The following is a 17301-nucleotide window of genomic DNA, read 5'->3' as shown; positions in this document are numbered from 1 at the left end:
ACATTACCTCAGCAACCAACCCACTTCACTGTACTTCCTTTCACACATATCTCAGCCCTTGAATTTACTTTAAAAAAAAAAAAGTAATGGTGGTCAGAATTGTTATTCCTCAGCACAAGGACAAAGTAACTGCAGGTTAAGTGAAAGCAGATGCATTGGCCCATGCATAGGGAAAAGTTCAGAAGGTCTATCAGTGCTCCGTTACACTGGATTGTTGTCAGTTGCAAGAGGAGCTTTCTTCAGTTTGTGCACATGACAAGAAATGAGTCAATACTCAGATGTTCATCAGAGGCATGCAGCTTCTCCAATATCCCACTGCCTGACTAAATCCCCTTGCATCTGTGATTGGTGACTTTGTATTTTGATTCTGAACTGCAGATGCAACTCCACAGGCAACCTCTGCTAACTATGTCTGTCATCTTGTAGGGGCAGATATCAGCAAGCGATGAGATTTCTTCTGCACAAGGGAGTTAGAAAATATTTATGCTGTTGAATTTTAAAAAACAACCTACCAAAGGGAAAGCCTATAGGGAAGTAAAACTGGGATTACAGTAACATTTCACAAACGGATCACTCCATATCTCACCTCTCATTCCTTGTCCTCAAAGGAAACCTGCACAACTTCTTCAAAAGACGAGTCTGGGAGCCTAAATTCATATCTTTGCTAGACACTAAAAGTCAATCTCAGTAAAGACTCTGGATTTATGGTGTATTACAACAAGCTGTAATCCACTAATTGTCCTTTTTTGTCCTATGAATGCAGAAGTATTAATGGGCACTTCACCTTAAATCGTCCCTTGGAAAATGTGTTAACTACTTGTTAATCCACAGCCTCAGAAACAACTCTGACATCATAATCAAAAAGGCTGACAAAGGAGGTGCTCTCGTCATCATGAATAGGTCGGAATATGAACAAGAGGCTACTAAGCAGCTCTCCAACATCACTTTCCACAAGCCATTACCCTCTGATCCCACTGAGAGTTACCAAAAGAAACTACACCGTTTGCTCAAGAAACTCCCTGAAAAAGCACAAGAACAAATCCACACAGACACACCCCTGGAACCCCGACCTGGGGTAGTCTATCTGCTACCCAAAATCCATAAACCTGGAAATCCTGGATGCCCCATCATCTCAGGCATTGGCACACTGACAGCAGGATTGTCTGGCTATGTAGACTCCCTCCTCAGGCCCTACGCTCCCAGCACTCCCAGCTATCTTCGAGACACCACTGACTTCCTGAGGAAACTACAATCCATCGGTGATCTTCCTAAAAACACCATCCTGGCCACTATGGATGTAGAAGCCCTCTACACCAACATTCCACACAAAGATGGACTACAAGCTGTCAGGAACAGTATCCCCGATAATGTCACGGCAAACCTGGTGGCTGAACTTTGTGACTTTGCCCTCACCCATAACTATTTCACATTTGGGAACAATGTATATTTTCAAATCAGCAGCACTGTGATGGGTACCCACATGGCCCCACAGTATGCCAACATTTTTATGGTTGACTTAAAACAATGCTTCCTCAGCTCTCGTCCCCTAATGCCCCTACTCTACTTGCGCTACATTGATGACATCTTCATCATCTGGACCCATGGAAAAGAAGCCCTTGAGGAATTCCACCATGATTTCAACAATTTCCATCCCACCATCAACCTCAGCCTGGACCAGTCCACACAAGAGATCCACTTCATCGCTTATTAGCGCTGTAGTTTCCAGGGTCACATAAACACCACCCTATATCGGAAGCCTACTGACAGCTATTCCTACCTACATGGCTCTAGCTTTCATCCAGATCACACCACACGATCCATTGTCTACAGCCAAGCTCTACGATATAACCGCATTTGCTCCAACCCTTCAGACAGAGACAAACACCTACAAGATCTCTATCATGCATTCTTAAAACTACAATACCCACCTGCTGAAGTGAAGAAACAGATTGACAGAGACAGAAGAGTACCCAGAAGTCACCTACTATAGGACAGGCCCAACAAAGAAAATAACAGAACGCCACTAGCCATCACCTTCAGCCCCCAACTAAAACCTCTCCAATGCATCATCAAGGATCTACAACCTATCCTGAAGGATGACCCATCATTCTCACAGATCTTGGGAGACAGGCCAGTCCTTGCTTACAGACAGCCCCCCAATCTGAAGCAAATACTCACCAGCAACCACAAACCACACAACAGAACCACTAACCCAGGAACCTATCCTTGCAACAAAGCCCGTTGCCAACTCTGTCCACATATCTATTCAGGGGACACCATCATAGGGCCTAATCACATCAGCCACACTATCAGAGGCTTGTTCACCTGCACATCTGCCAATGTGATATATGCCATCATGTGCCAGCAATGCCCCTCTACTATGTACATTGATCAAACTGGACAGTCTCTATGTAAAAGAATAAATGGACACAATTCAGACGTCAAGAATTATAACATTCAAAAACCAGTCGGAGAACACTTCAATCTCTCTGGTCACACGAGTACAGACCTGAGAGTGGCTATCCTTCAACAAAAAAACTTCAAAAACAGACTCCAAGGAGAGACTGCTGAATTGGAATTAGTTTGCAAACTGGATACAATTAAATTAGGCTTAAATAGAGACTGGGAGTGGATGGGTCATTACATAAAGTAAAACTATTTTCCCATGTTATTTCTCCCCCACCCCACCCCTCACTGTTCTTCAGACGTTCTTGTTAATTGCTGGAAATGGCCCACCTTGATTATCACCACAAAAGGTTTTCCTCATTCCCCCCTTCCTTCCTGCTGGTAATAGCTCATCTTAAGTGATCACTCTCCTTACAGTGTGTATGAAAAAACCCATTGTTTCATGTTCTCTCTCTCTCTGTGTGTGTGTGTGTGTGTGTGTGTGTGTGTGTGTGTGTGTGTAAATCTCCCCACTGTATTTTCCACCGAATGCATCCGATGAAGTGAGCTGTAGCTCACGAAAGCTTATGCTCAAATAAATTTGTTAATCTATAGAATGCCACAAGTACTCCTTTTCTTTTTTAATCCAATATACAGTCTATCCTGGAGGGAGTGGAGACCTCTCAAGAGATCAGTATTTCTGCAGATATGCCATCAAAGGAGATTTCCATTTCTATACCTCTTTGGGGTAAAGGATAAATGACCAGTCACAGATTGCACAGTAGAGTCAAAGAAAAAGAAGTGGAAACAACAGCTATATTTCTCATTCCCTGGACTAACAATTGGCGCTCTGGATTTCCATCCCTGCTTCTAATTCCTAGTGCTCTGAGGAAAGTAAAGGGTTAAAACAAACCTTGATCCAATCTCACCAGTATAGGTCAGACATTCCTAGTAATATATCAATGAGAAGTGCAGTCAGGAAAGTAACTGAACTACTTTCCTCATGGATTGTATTTTCTAAATGGACAACCTACCCTAAATTCTCAATTACTGAAGGACAATCTTCACTCACTGATATATTTTGCTTTCCACAACCAAATCTCAGATCACTTATGAAAAGTTATAAAACCTGAATACTTGGTTGCTAATATCTAAACTATATTCTTAAATTTATTCACCTAAATTTGGGTTATTGCTGATTATTTACTATATGTATCATATGATTTTTAAAAACCAACTTTGTCTTTGTGAATAATCTAAGCACTATACTCAGATGTACATACACTCTTTTCTCAACTTATGTATTCCATAATATTTTTAACATTAGCTTTAATAAAATTTTAAAATATGTTAAGCTTCCACCCTTTCTGCTCAGAATTAGAGACTTTCCGTATAAGGGACCCATGTGAAATTATATTTGACCTTCCCCCACCTTAAACCCCTGGATTATGAAATCTCCTTTTTATATATCTAACTGCAGGATAAACTGCTCTTCAACAGTATTTTCTGAGACAGTGTAGTCTAGCAATCAAGTGCCCGGACTCTGAGTTAGACTGTGTGAGCTCTAGTCTCAGCTGACTCACTGACTCCCATTTATGCATTGTGTCTCAGTTTCCCCATTTATAAATAAGAACTAATAATTCCAACCTATCTCCTATCAATCAGTCAGTGTGTGCACAGTATTGGCAATGCCATATAATGCTGCTTATTATTACCATTGAAACTACTGAATACATGTTGGTGCTTCTTAGCCAGTTGTTCCATAGTATTTTAAGTGAAAATTGTAACTTCCATTCTTGAACTTGTAAAATGTGGCAGTCATTTAAAACAAAACATAAATCAACCTTTAGCACTTCCAGGCAGAAAATCAATCCATTATGAAAAGACAAAAAGCCTCTCACAGCTTTCAAAATCAAGAAACAAATAAGTAATCCAATGAATTTTCAACATACAATAAATAGGGATAAATATTAAAAGAAATGCAAACATTGGAATTGCAGGATCTCTTAAGAACCTGTGCTAATTAACTATTTTTAAATTCTTCAGAAAAATACAAAAATATAAAAAAAATGAGAACCTGGATTTTTAAAATTTATTCTGAAATAATGCAAGAAGCTGGGTTAATAAAGTAAAGGTGATGGGACATTTTTATCCACTGGAGTGGCAGCTGTAGCATTTTCCATCTCTGTAAGAGAATTACACATAGTTTCTTTTGCTTCACAAAAGACAAACAACAACATTCCATTTTCATGCAATTAAACATTGATTCAAATTTTACTATCTGGGGCCCTCATACCCAGTTATCTGAAGTATACAAAAGAAAAAAAATATAAAGCAGCAACATAAGGCAATGACTGAAACAGGTCAATATTTGTTTGCAGCCTGCACGGTAAAACACCCGTTTTGCCAACTTTGTGTGTTTTAAAGGTGCAACACATATATTGAGAAATTACTACATGAGAGCATAAAGACAATGGTTTGGCAGTAGCAACTGTGTAAACACTCAATCCCCTCATAAGGGCCTGAAAAAATTACTACTTTTTTTTATAACTGTATCATAATTCACTAACAGTCTACTAGTATCAAAAAGATGTTGGAACTCTACACATACAGCAGGTTTAAATTGTAATAGCCAAAGTATACAAATACTAAATCCCTGCTGTTACATTTATACAGATCTCCTTTCAACACTTTAGATTCATTCAGTTTGAAATTAAAGGCCAAGAACTCAAAAAATGAATGCCTAAAGTTAACCACCTAAATAAGTGGTCCGATTGACATCTTTGGGAATGGCCATGTGGTCAGCACTTCTGAAAATCTGGCCATTTATTATTAAATGCCTCAATATGCAATATGAATTTTACTAAAATTCAGCTTATATTTTTTAAAATCTTGTCTAAAATTTCTTTCCCCATCAGTGCACATCAGAATTACTGACAATATAACCAAAGTTAATGATATAAGTAGGAATGTAAGTTAATTAACTCCTCCAGTAGGGGGTGATAGTGTCTTTGTAGTTTCTCAGCAATGAAATAATGGTAGTAATTTCACCTATATCGCACCCTATTCAAAAATATACACCCCTAAATCAATCAATCTCAGGAATGATATTCTGCAACAGTTAATTTTAAGCAGATCACATTTTTATACATGAACAAATTCTAAGCATCTCCTCAAAATAAAACTTACATAATAATTATAGTGTAATAATGTTACAACTAATTGTTGTATCATCAACAAAAAAGTTCTACTGTGTTCTACAAATATGAACATCTTCAAAAACAGAAGCTTGGTAAAAACAAAATAATCCATTAATGCAGGGGAAAACAAAAACTGGTTACTTAAATATCTGCATAGGGAAAGACTAAATAAATCAAGAGTATCAACAATGTTCCACTTCTCTTTGCCATTCTTGAGAACAGCAATTTATTAAAAAGAGTGTTCAAAGTAATCCCACAAACTTTGTATATACACAAACACCCAAGAAATTTACCTAAATTCCTTAACTACTTCTGATACCACAAATATGGTGAAGAGTAAAAAGAAAGACAGAGGGAAGTGTTTGTGTAGAACAATAAAAAAATGTTAAATTAGGAAATAGTCTTCTTACAATGAAATGTCTATTGTCTTTTAAAAATAATCTGAAACAGAACATAATATTTCCCCAAAGTTCTGTGTGCAGTCATCCATTCATTTTTTCTATATGGATGCCCACGCCTGAAAACCATCCCCTAGTTTTTGAATTAGTTTAAGATTAAATCAAAACAAACAATTTAAAGTGTATTTTCCTCCTCAATGCCAAAATTCTTCCCTTTTGGAGATACTCTGAAATTAAAGTATGATTTTTTTCCTTCCCAGCTTCCAACCTTCCCTGAAATCTGGGAGAAATTTCAACAATCTGTATCGTAGGCACTCTTCATTTTCTAAGTAGTGAGTGCTTCAAGTGGTACGTGGTTGCAGTAGGAATTCCCACAATTAATGAATGTCTAAGCAAAGATTAGGTAAAGTCTCATTAAGAACCTAAGCCACAAATGATCACTATTGTTAAGTAAAAAGAAAAGGAGTACTTGTGGCACCTCAGAGACTAACAAATTTAACTGTTAAGTAGTAGGTAATGCATTTTTCGCCTTTTGCCAGTTTAAACAGCTTCCCTAATGGTCAGCCCTAACTTATTACAGTGTAGCTATTGACAGTAGGTGAAATCCTGGCCCCATAGAAGACAGCGGGAGTTCTGCCATTGACATCAATGGAGCCAGGATTTCACCTAATGGATTCAACTATCTGGACCTGCAGTATTTTAAAACACTTCAGTGCTACACCAGTGTTCAGGTGAACTCTGAAAACAAGCTCTTGGTCCAGACATGCAAACGAATGAGGAGATACACAGGAATGTATTTTAAGCCGCAGACCAAAACATAACATCAGAGAGGGGTGCTATCTAATGAATCTTCCATAGCAGGCATTTAAGTGAGGGCAGTGGGGGGCTTACAGGGGACCTATCATATAGCCCATAATTCAGAGTGGACTCCCCATTGCCTACCTCTAGCAAGCTGAATCCTATCCTCTTTCCCCCTGCAAGGGAACAGAAAGTACAAAGAGGGGCCACAGTCTGCAAAGAATTCAGGTCTACCATTTTCCTCTGGGCCCAAACTCCACCAATGAAATCCCAGGTCTCTTCTTTCTGGGTATATTTTAAAATGCTCCAGTGCTACACCAGCATATAGGGCAGCTCCAAAAATGAGCGCTACTTCTCTCTCTCTCTCTCTCACACACACACACACACACACACCTACACCTCTGACAGGGAGCTTACCTGTAAGTATATTTCCAAGCCTTGTCGCCGCTGCTCCAGGACCTTAGGGACCCAGTTTCTCACGTGCTTGGAAGGGATTTCCGGCGTTCTAATAAACCTTTTGAGCTGCAAACAAAACCAAAAATAAAAATATATCCCCTCTTTACAGTAAAAGCATTCCTGCTATAAGTCAGTCAGAACACGGGGGGAAAACGTAGCCATTTAGAAAAATCAGTAACTGCAGTGGATTTATTTACTAAACACCTCATTGAGGAATAATGAACCGACTTTACTATCCCTCTTCAAGTCTACAAGTCGCAGATAAAAGTTATTTCAGCTTAGCTGACCTTTTGGCAATGAGGAATCCAACTGATAATGCTTTGATCCAAAGATTTAAAGCAAAACTGCAGCAGCTGGATGACTCTAATACTTGAAGACCTGGACACCAACTCAAGCCAGGGACTAAACACAACAACATGACAGTTAGCTGAATATTGCTCACTGGACAATCCAATCTACACACCAACAAATAAAAAACACAGCTTTTCTTTGAAGTGTACGCTGCCTCATTTAGGGCCTGATCCTGCAAGATACTGAATACTCTCAAGCTTCCATTAACTTCATCAGTTTACAAGGGTGGGCCCCCGGAGAGTGACAAAAGAGCAGTAAAACCTATGAATCCGGCTGGCTGAGCTACGATTGAATCCTTGTGAATCAGGTTGAGAATGACTAGGTAGGAAAGTTGGTCTAATCTCTAGTGGACAGGGGCACTAGACTGGCACTCTAATGATCTGGATTCAATTCCTGTGTGACTTTGGGCAAGTCACTTAATCTGCCCTATACCTCAGTTCCCCATCTGTAAAATGGGAATAGTACTTGACAGGGATGCTAGGCACTCATATACTATCTTGATAAATATTATATAAGTAAGCAGATAGACAGACTGCAATTGAAACAACTTCCCGATTCAGCATACAGGCATTTGGGGAAAGGTGATGGAAAAGAAGCCTCTTACTAGCTAATGGGTTTTTCCAGAAAGCAGGCACCCTGAGAGATGAAGGGAAAAACTGTAATAGTAAAATGAGTATAATTCTGTAATAATTTATACATACCACTAGCAAAACTCTGCTACAGAATCTATCCCTACTAAGTTTCTATTGTCATTCCTGTGACGATTTATGCAGTATAGCTCAGAAATATTTTAAAAAAATAATTTATACCTAATAATACTTCTTTCACAGAAGATAAAAATTATCCTCATTCCAAAAACAACTAAACTTTTTTTTTCCAGTACTCAAAGGCAAAACAATAACTAGAACGGATTCCACCACATTTTAATGGAAGGTGACACTAGACATTTTTTTAGCTGCATATTGCCTCTGAGTAAATGTGAAGAGAGAACCACAAGGGCAGAAACTCAAAATTGACTTTGACATGTACGCCCATGGGGGTTTGAGAATTTACATTTCATCTCTGAGCTTGCTGAGATGTCACTATAGCAAAAAGCAGTGCCAACATATCACTGTCTCTGTGATCATAAGTTATGAAGGTCCAATAAGTAAACCTCAGCTGTTCTAGAAACATTTTGCAACTTGCTTATTTTTCAAATATACTAAATCACAATTAAATGTGTCCAAGTTCAAGCAGAAAAAAACCAGGAAACACCTCTACTTACTGCTCTTAAAGTCATAGTATAAAAACCCAATTTTTTCTTTAAATTTGTCAAGAGTGTTGAAGAAGATAACATCACAACTGTTGGGGTCTGTGTCAGCTCTTGTAGGTGAGTAATGAACTGCTTTAGATGAAGAGAGACAAACCTGAAACAGTACAAGTTTCCAGTAGGGCTTAGCTGCTTACAAGATAAATATTCTTCAGCTGACACTTCAACTGATGATTACCAATCCTTCTTGCTCTGTGGCCCTGTTACACAACCCATCCAATCAACAAAGACAGCTGAAAGGTGCAAATATATGCAGTGTATGTATGTGCATTTATTATATCGGTATACAGAGAGACAAAATATAAATTATAACACACACATTTCAATATATATTATCCTTATAATAATATGTAAATGTACTATATACATATGAAATAGTTCCTGAGATTGTTGGATACTGTCTGAAGCCAACCATATAAATAAAAGAACTATTTACCTGAGGGTAATTTCTTTTTAATGCTGTCACTGACCTCAGGGTCATTTAATAGTCCTTTTAATATATGAGCTGTTGCCTGAACCATGAAAGATGCGTCAAATTTAGAAGTATGGAATCATTTCCCAAAATGATGTGTCAAGACTATTTTTGTCTATTTTAAATTATTAAAACAAAACTTTGTAGATAATTTTGCCAAATGTAAATTTTCATATTTTTATGGACTCCAGTTTAGTAATGGTAATCACATCTACTCCTTACGTTTTTTTTGTACTGAGAAAAGCAAGTGAATTTTTTAGAGATTTTATAATTTTTTATATGTTTCATAATTTTATTTTATAATTACATATATTTTTATATTTTATATTAATATTAATATATGTTGATGTATAAAAATAAAGCATTTCAATCCCTCTGCAGATTGACTAGGTGAAAATAATTAAGATTCTAATCAGAAACAAATACCATACTGCATTTCCAGGTGTGTAAACCTGCAAAGTCTAGTTTGTCACTTACATCAGTGGCATAGTAATGCCTAGGCCAACAAGGCCCAGGCCTAGGGCGGCAAATTTGCAGAGGCAGCAAATTTATAACAGCAGCCAGAGGCTGCTTCCCCCGGCGCCGGTTCACGCCCTCTACTGCTGGTGAGAACAGAGAGCTTGTGTAAATGAGCACATGTACTCCATGAGATTTTAGGTCTTCTCTCTTTCTTACTTGGCAACACAGGAAGCAGGATTTATCAGCTCCTTTATGCAACTGGAATGTCAGAAGAGGGGGACACAGACAGGAGGGTAATCAAGCCACATTTCTTGAGAACTTTTTTATTATTTTGTTTTTAAAAATGGACATTCATTAGTGTTTTGAGTAAGGAATCTCCTATTCCAACTTGGAACTGGAGTCCTTCCTTCACACATTGCTGGTATGGTCTAGTTTCATCAATATCTCCTCTTGTCTTTTCTAGTCATCCACAATGAGGGAAAGAAGTAGGGTTGCCAATTTTCTAATCACACAAAACCAAACACCCTTGCCTTTCCCCCTGCCCCCATCCCAAGTCACTGGGAGGGACTTTGGGTGCGAGAGGGGGGTCCGGCCAGGCAGTGCTTACCTCAGGTGGCTCCCGGAAGCAGCCAGCATGTCCAGCTTCCAGGCAGCAGTGCGGCCAGGGGGCTCTGCGTGCTGCCTACGCCCACAGGCACTGCCTCCGCTGCTCGCGTTGACCACGCAGAGCCCCCGTGGCCGCCCCAGCGCCTGGAAGCCGGACGTACTGGCCACTTCTGGGAGCTGTTCAGAGCCAGGGCACACAGGAAGCCTGTCTTAGCCCTGCTGTGCCACCAACCAGACTTTTAGTGGCCTGGTCAGCAGTGCTGACCAGAGCCACAAGGGTCCCTTTTCGACCAGGCGTTCCAGTCGAAAACCATTTGCCTGGCAATCCTAAGAAAGAGGGAAGCAGAAAATCATCATTCCTGATAGGCCTCCTTACTTCCACTTGGCTCAACTCCTTTGGGAAAAAGTCTATATAAGCCAGGGCTTTGGGCTATGTGACACCTTTAAAAGACACCTTCACAGAAGTCTTGTTTTCACAAATCTCATACCATACCTTAAAGATTCTAGATATGCAATGATTTTTGCAAAGGAAAGATGGAAAAACTGGACTATAGAATAATTGATTCACACACTGAAAACATGGGCACTATTATACAAAGAAAACCATATGACAACCAGTTTGTTTACATTACAGTGAAATACAGGTCTAATCAAGTGGAGTTACTTTAAAAAAATTCCCTTTACAGCAAAAATCGACTGCAAATGGTACAATGCGACAACAGGCTCTGCCCTGAGGGAACTGCAAAACCTGTAAGTATGGGAGTTTGTTTTCAGTCTGCCTTTATGGCTTTATCTTTACAAGTTGTTAACTTTAATATGGGACAGCTGTCAAGAGAAGAAATTTCAGTTTTGCTTTAAATGATCTTCATGATGTTATTTAAAAATAAAACTATTTGTAATAATTATTCAGGTTAGGATTATCAAAAATCTCCAAGAGGAGTGAGGACATTTTGTTATTTATGGAAAGTAGGGAAACGGAGGCAGATATTTAAGAAGGGTAGAATCCACAGAATCTGTATTGACTGAGCTTTCTCTGCCAAAGGGTTCACAGTCTGTTGGTGTCAGTATAGAAAAGGCAAATACACTGATTTAGTACATCAATATTCCTCTATTATGAGCAGAAGAGAAAAAACTAGTTGAGAAACCAGCTAGTGCATTATTGCTAAAGGAGATCAAGATTTCCACCAAGGTTTTTGGAAAAGTGGTGGAGGAAGGAGAACTTGCTATAAAAAGTATGTTGTGTGCTTTACCTCTGTAAAGGAAATGAATACAGAAACAAAGCTGCTGTCCTGAAGACCTCACAGTACAATCTAAACAGGCAATGAGCACACCAGGGATAGGAAAAGCAAGTAATTGTTAGCAATGAAGTCTAGAACATGTCTTATTATAGTTTCTGGTTTGGAGGTTTATTTCTTTTGGTAGCACTTCTGGGGAGTGACAAAAGGACAATCATTTACAGACATCCTGGACACAGTGTGTTTTAAGGAAGACTATGAAGGAAAACAGGGTAGAGGCACAGCATGCCAAATCCAGGTATGGAGGACATGTGAAAGGAAGCAGTGAAGAACAACACAGACATAAATGCTGCAGTTATTCCTAAATTTTGAGCAGAGCAAAGAGGGCAATGGGTAAGTAGGGAGGAACTAAATTGTGCAGGGAATAAATTGGCAATTTACAGAAGTTACATTGAAGTTAGATAACCAGAACTGGAGGACAGTTATGACTATATTTAGCAGAGTACTCCTTACACTTCAACAGCTTGATTCTGCCACCATTACCCACACTGAGCAGTACCTTACTAACTACCTGATCCTGAAACACATTACTCACAAATGTAAGGCCTAGGACCACTCAGTGTGTGTAAAGTTAAGCTTGTGAATATATATAGATTTTTTGCAGGACTGGAGCCTCAGTGAGTAGAGTGATTGATTTTGATAGGTATAATCAGCATGAGCACAAGGGGAAAAATATCCCAAATGAATATGGGAGATAAATATGGATTGAAAAGAAAATGTAACTGAAAAATTTTAAATGGCAGCTAGTTGCACAATGAGGCTATCTACCAAGGAGAAAAAAGTTAAGAAATGCATGCACACAGTAACTACTGTGCAAAATCTACACAACAAATCATATTCTTCTTATAGGGCTCTTGAGTAAACAGGAGCTCAGCAGGCGCATTCCACTTTTCTGTCACCTTCAGTGAACTGCTTCTTTTCCAGACTTCTTGTTTCAGAAGAAACTTATGGAATAAGAAGTTTGCCTTTCAGAACTGAAATTTTAAATAGAAGAATCCAGCTCCAACTATTGGATGGGGGACAATCACATTCTCCTTTAACACCCTTCTAAGCAACTCAAAGAGAGTAATGGATTTCAAGTTGGGAAATTAGTGAGTAAAATGTATTATCTCATACATATAAATGAGATGACTATTCTTAGCCTTTGGAAAAGAACAAACTTCGTAACCATTTAGTATTGGATAAATTCAATATTGCAACAAGTGCAGTGGAAGGACTATGATACAATAGGTCTTTTTCTTCTCTAACTTTGTGTGTACATATGAGCCACATGTTTAACTCAACGTACAGGAGTTTGGCCACCCAACTCTCTAGCATTAACAAATTGCATGCTTGACTAGATACAAATGATCTCCTCCAAAAGATTCCTTTTCTACAGAAATATGCATTATTTCATGCTTTTACAAGAATAAATCTACCAACATAAGATTCTACTGATGTTTAACAACAATATGGCAGTACAAAAGAACCAAAAAGAAAGGAAAGCATGAAACATCTGAGAAACCTCCTTCTCCCTTAACAAAACATATGGAATATACTGACATCTCTTTTATGAGAGATGACGTGAAATGCACATAGTTAAGATAGGACATTACCAGTGACACTGTCATAAGAATAAAGGGAAGGGTAACCACCTTTCTTTATACAGTGCTATAAAATCCCTCCTGGCCAGAGGCAAAGTCCTTTTACCTGTAAAGGGTTAAGAAGCTCAGGTAACTTGGCTGGCACCTGATCCAAAATGACCAATGAGGGGACAAGATACTTTCAAATCTGGAGGGGGGAAAAGGCTTTTGTCTGTCTGTGGGATACCTTTGCCAGGAACAGATCAAGGATGCAAGCCCTTCAACTCCTGTAAAGTTAGTAAGTAATCTAGCTAGAAAATGCATTAGGTTTTCTTTGTTTTGGCTTGTGAAATTCGCTGTGCTGGAGGAAATATGTATTCCTGTTTTTGTGTCTTTTTGTAACTTAAAGTTTTGCCTAGAGGGATTCTCTATGTTCTGAATCTGACTGCCTGAAAGATTATCTTCCATTCTGATCTTACAGAGTTGTTCTCTTATCTTTTTTTGTTCTTCTAATAAAGTTCTGTTTTTTTAAGAATCTGATTGGTTTTTTGGGTCTTAAAAATCCAAGGCTGGTTTGTATTCATCTTGTTTATCCTCAAGCCTCCCCAGTAAAGGGGGTGTAAGGGCTTGGGGGGATATTTTGGGGAAATAGGAACTCCAATGGTCCTTTCCCTATTCTTTGTCTAAATCACTTGGTGGTGTCAGCATACTGTTCAAGGACAAGGCGAAATTTGTGCCTTGGGAAAGTTTTTAACCTAAGCTGATAAAAATAAGCTTAGGGGGTCTTTCACGTGGGTCCCCACATCTGTACCCTAGAGTTCAGAGTGGGGAGGGAACCCTGACATGGTGGCAGAAGGGTGGGATCATTTTGAACCAAAAGAACAGACCTGAAAAGGTTTGTTTGTTTTTTAACTGAAAGCACCTAGACCTTTTTCTGTATCTTTGCCTGGCAGCAGAGGTGTTAGTTTTTTAACAAAAGGATTTTTCTGTAGGCTGGGAACAGCTATCAGAGGCAAAGATATCAGGTTACAGCACAGCGAATTGGGAATTCACAAGCAGGTTTTTTTTTTCTTTCTAACTCTCGAGTATAGCTAGGTTAAACACAGAGAGGCTAGGATGACAGAAAGCAATGTCCAACAGAAACTGGAATTAGCCAGATTTGAAGCTGAGGAAAGACAGAAGGAACATGAAAGACAGGAAGAACTCAGACAGATGAAGATTGATGCACAAGTAGCCAAAGAAAAAGCTGCTTGGGAGGCAGAAACAGCCAGAGAAAAAGCCAGGGAAAAGACAGAGGAGGCTGCCCACACAAGAGCTATGGAGGCAAAAGAAAAAGAAATGGAGGAGAGGGAAAAAGAGAGGAAGCATGCACTGGAGATAGAGAAGGCAAGGGTTCGCAGAATATACCTAATAACCCTAACAATCCTTCCCCAACATTCCACAAATGGGAGCGACTATGTCCACAGTATGATGAATCCAGTGATATTGCTGAGTATTTTCTCACCTTTGAGAGACTGTGCACACTCCATAAAATTCCTGACGCTCACAAGATGACCACATTGGTCGCAAAATTGACTGGGAGAGCTCTGGACATATTCAACAACATGCCTATGGATGAGGCTTCTGACTAAGATAAATTCAAGGATTTAGTTTTAAAACAATTTCAAGTTACATCTGAAACTTACAGAGTAAAATTTTGAACCCTTAAGAGAGGGCCTGGACTAAGTAATGTGGCTTATGTAAACCAGATAAAGGATCTGTTAGCTAAATGGGTCAAAGGAAGGGGTGTCACTGGCTTTGAAGGAGTGTGTGATTTGATGGCTCAGGAACAATTCCTGAATATATACAATGATGACATAAAACAGTGTTTATGGGATAAAAAAATGACTCAGCAGAAAATCTTGCCTCTTATGCTGATCAATACGAGCAGTGACAGACTGCCAGAGAGGCGGGGCAAACCGGAACAAAATGGGTGGAGAAAGGAGAGAGGAACAACCCTGGTCGCAGTTTGAGCAGATACCAGACGGGACACCCTCAGACCACCCCCTACTACTGGGTTCATTACATCAGGGTCCCACCAAAGGTCCTCAGGCCCAGATGCCTCACAAATACCCTCAGAGTGGAGGGAAACTGCGAGCATGGGTGGGAAGAAGGTTACAGCGTGGAGGGACACTGGAGCACAAGTGTCGGCTATCCACCAATCCTTAGTGGACCCCACATTCATCGATCTAGAGGTCCAAGTGATGATTCAACCCTTCAAATTAAATTCCTTTGACTTGCCTACAGCCAAGTTGCCTGTCCAGTACAAGAGCTGGTCAGGAACGTGGACTTTTGCAGTCTATGATGGATTATCCCATTCCCATGCTGCTGGGGGAAGACTTGGCCAGTCATGTGAAGCTAGAGAAGAGGGTGGGAATGGTTACCCACAGCCAGGCCAAGCAAGCTGTCACACCTAGCTCTGTTTCAGAGACTTCTACCAGGACCCAGTCAGAGGTGATGGAATTGGACCCCATGCCAATGTCTGCGACAGCAGTAGTGGATCCAGTCCCAGAGACCCAGACAGAGCCAGTCCCAGAACTGGAACTGGCGGAACAACCAGCACCAGAACCATTGCCAGCACTGAATCCAGTGCTTGCAACCCCAACACCAGAGGGCCCCACTGAACCTGCACTGGCAGCAGCAGATAACCGTACACAAGAGGCTCAGCCCGAGCCTGAACCCCAACATAGTGCACCAGCGGAGAGCAGTTCACAGTCAACGGAAACAGCCCCATTACCTGCATCGCTTCCAGAGGGACCAAGCCCAGGTCCACAATCCAATGAGGAACTGATGTCTCAGGCATCAAGGGAACAGTTCCAGACCGAAAAGGAAGCAGATGAAAGCCTCCAGAGAGCTTGGACAGTGGCACGGAGCAACCCACCACCTCTCAGGCCTTCTAATTGATCCAGATTTGTTGTAGAAAGAGGACTTTTATAGAAGGAAGCTCTTTCTGGTGGATACCAGGAAGACTGGCATTCTCAGATACAGTCGGTAGTTCCAACCAAGTACCGGGTAAAGCTCTTAAGCTTAGCCCATGATCATCCTAGTGGCCATACTGGGGTGAACAGAACCAAAGACCATTTGGGAAAGTCATCCCACTGGGAGGGAATGGGTAAGGATGTTTCTACCTACGTCCGGTTTTGTGAGGTGTGCCAAGGAGTAGGAAAACCCCAAGACCAGGTCAAAGCCCCTCTCTAGCCACTCCCCATCATCAAGGTTCCATTTCAGGAAGTAGCTGTGGATATTCTGGGTCCTTTTCCAAAAAAGACACCCAGAGGAAAGCAGTACACACCGACTTCCATGGATTTTGCCACCCGATGGCCAGAAGCAGTAGCTCTAAGCAACACCAGGACTAAAAGTGCATGCCAGGCACTAAGACATTCTTGCCTGGGTATGTTGGCCCTCCGACATCCTTACAGACGCAGGAACTAATTTCCTGGCAGGAACAATGGAAAGCCTTTGGGAAGCTCATGGGGTGAATCACTTGGTTGCCAACTCTTACCACCGTCAAACAAATAGCCTGGTGGAGAAGTTTAATGGAACTTTCGTAAATGAGCACTCCAATGATTGGGACCTAGTGTTGCAGTAGTTGCTCTTTGCCTACAGAGCTGTACCACATCCCAGTTTAGGGTTTTCACCATTTGAACTTGTATATAGCTGCAAGGTTAAGGGGCCATTACAGTTGGTGAAGCAGCAATGGGAGGGGTTTACACCTTCTCCCGGAACTAGCATTCTGGACTTTGTAACCAACCTACAAAACACCCTCCGAACCGCTTTAGCCCTTGCTAAAGAAAACCTAAAAGATGCTCAAAAAGAGCAAAAAGCCTGGTATGATAAACATGCCAGAGAGTGTTCCTTCCAAGTAGGAGACCAGATCATGGTCTTGAAGGCGCTCCAGGCCCATAAAATGGAAGCATCGTGGGAAGGTCCATTCACGTCCAAGAGCACCTGGGAGCTGTTAATTATCTCAT

The 17301-nt window shown here is 40.4% G+C and overlaps 1 protein-coding gene across 1 annotated transcript in view; it reads right to left on the bottom strand.

Moving 5' to 3' along the window:
• The window catches only part of SNX24 (sorting nexin 24), a 145549-nt gene that overhangs the window by 49852 nt on the left and 78396 nt on the right, over window positions 1-17301 (bottom strand). The window contains exon 3 of the mRNA XM_038403586.2: window positions 7199-7303. Within this exon, the coding sequence (XP_038259514.1) occupies window positions 7199-7303 (105 nt within the window). The remainder of the gene's footprint in view (window positions 1-7198; window positions 7304-17301) is intronic.

The sequence above is a fragment of the Dermochelys coriacea genome, chromosome 5, assembly GCF_009764565.3.
Source record: "Dermochelys coriacea isolate rDerCor1 chromosome 5, rDerCor1.pri.v4, whole genome shotgun sequence".
NCBI classification, from domain to species: Eukaryota; Metazoa; Chordata; order Testudines; family Dermochelyidae; genus Dermochelys; species Dermochelys coriacea.
This window is presented reverse-complemented; position numbering and strand designations above follow the sequence as displayed.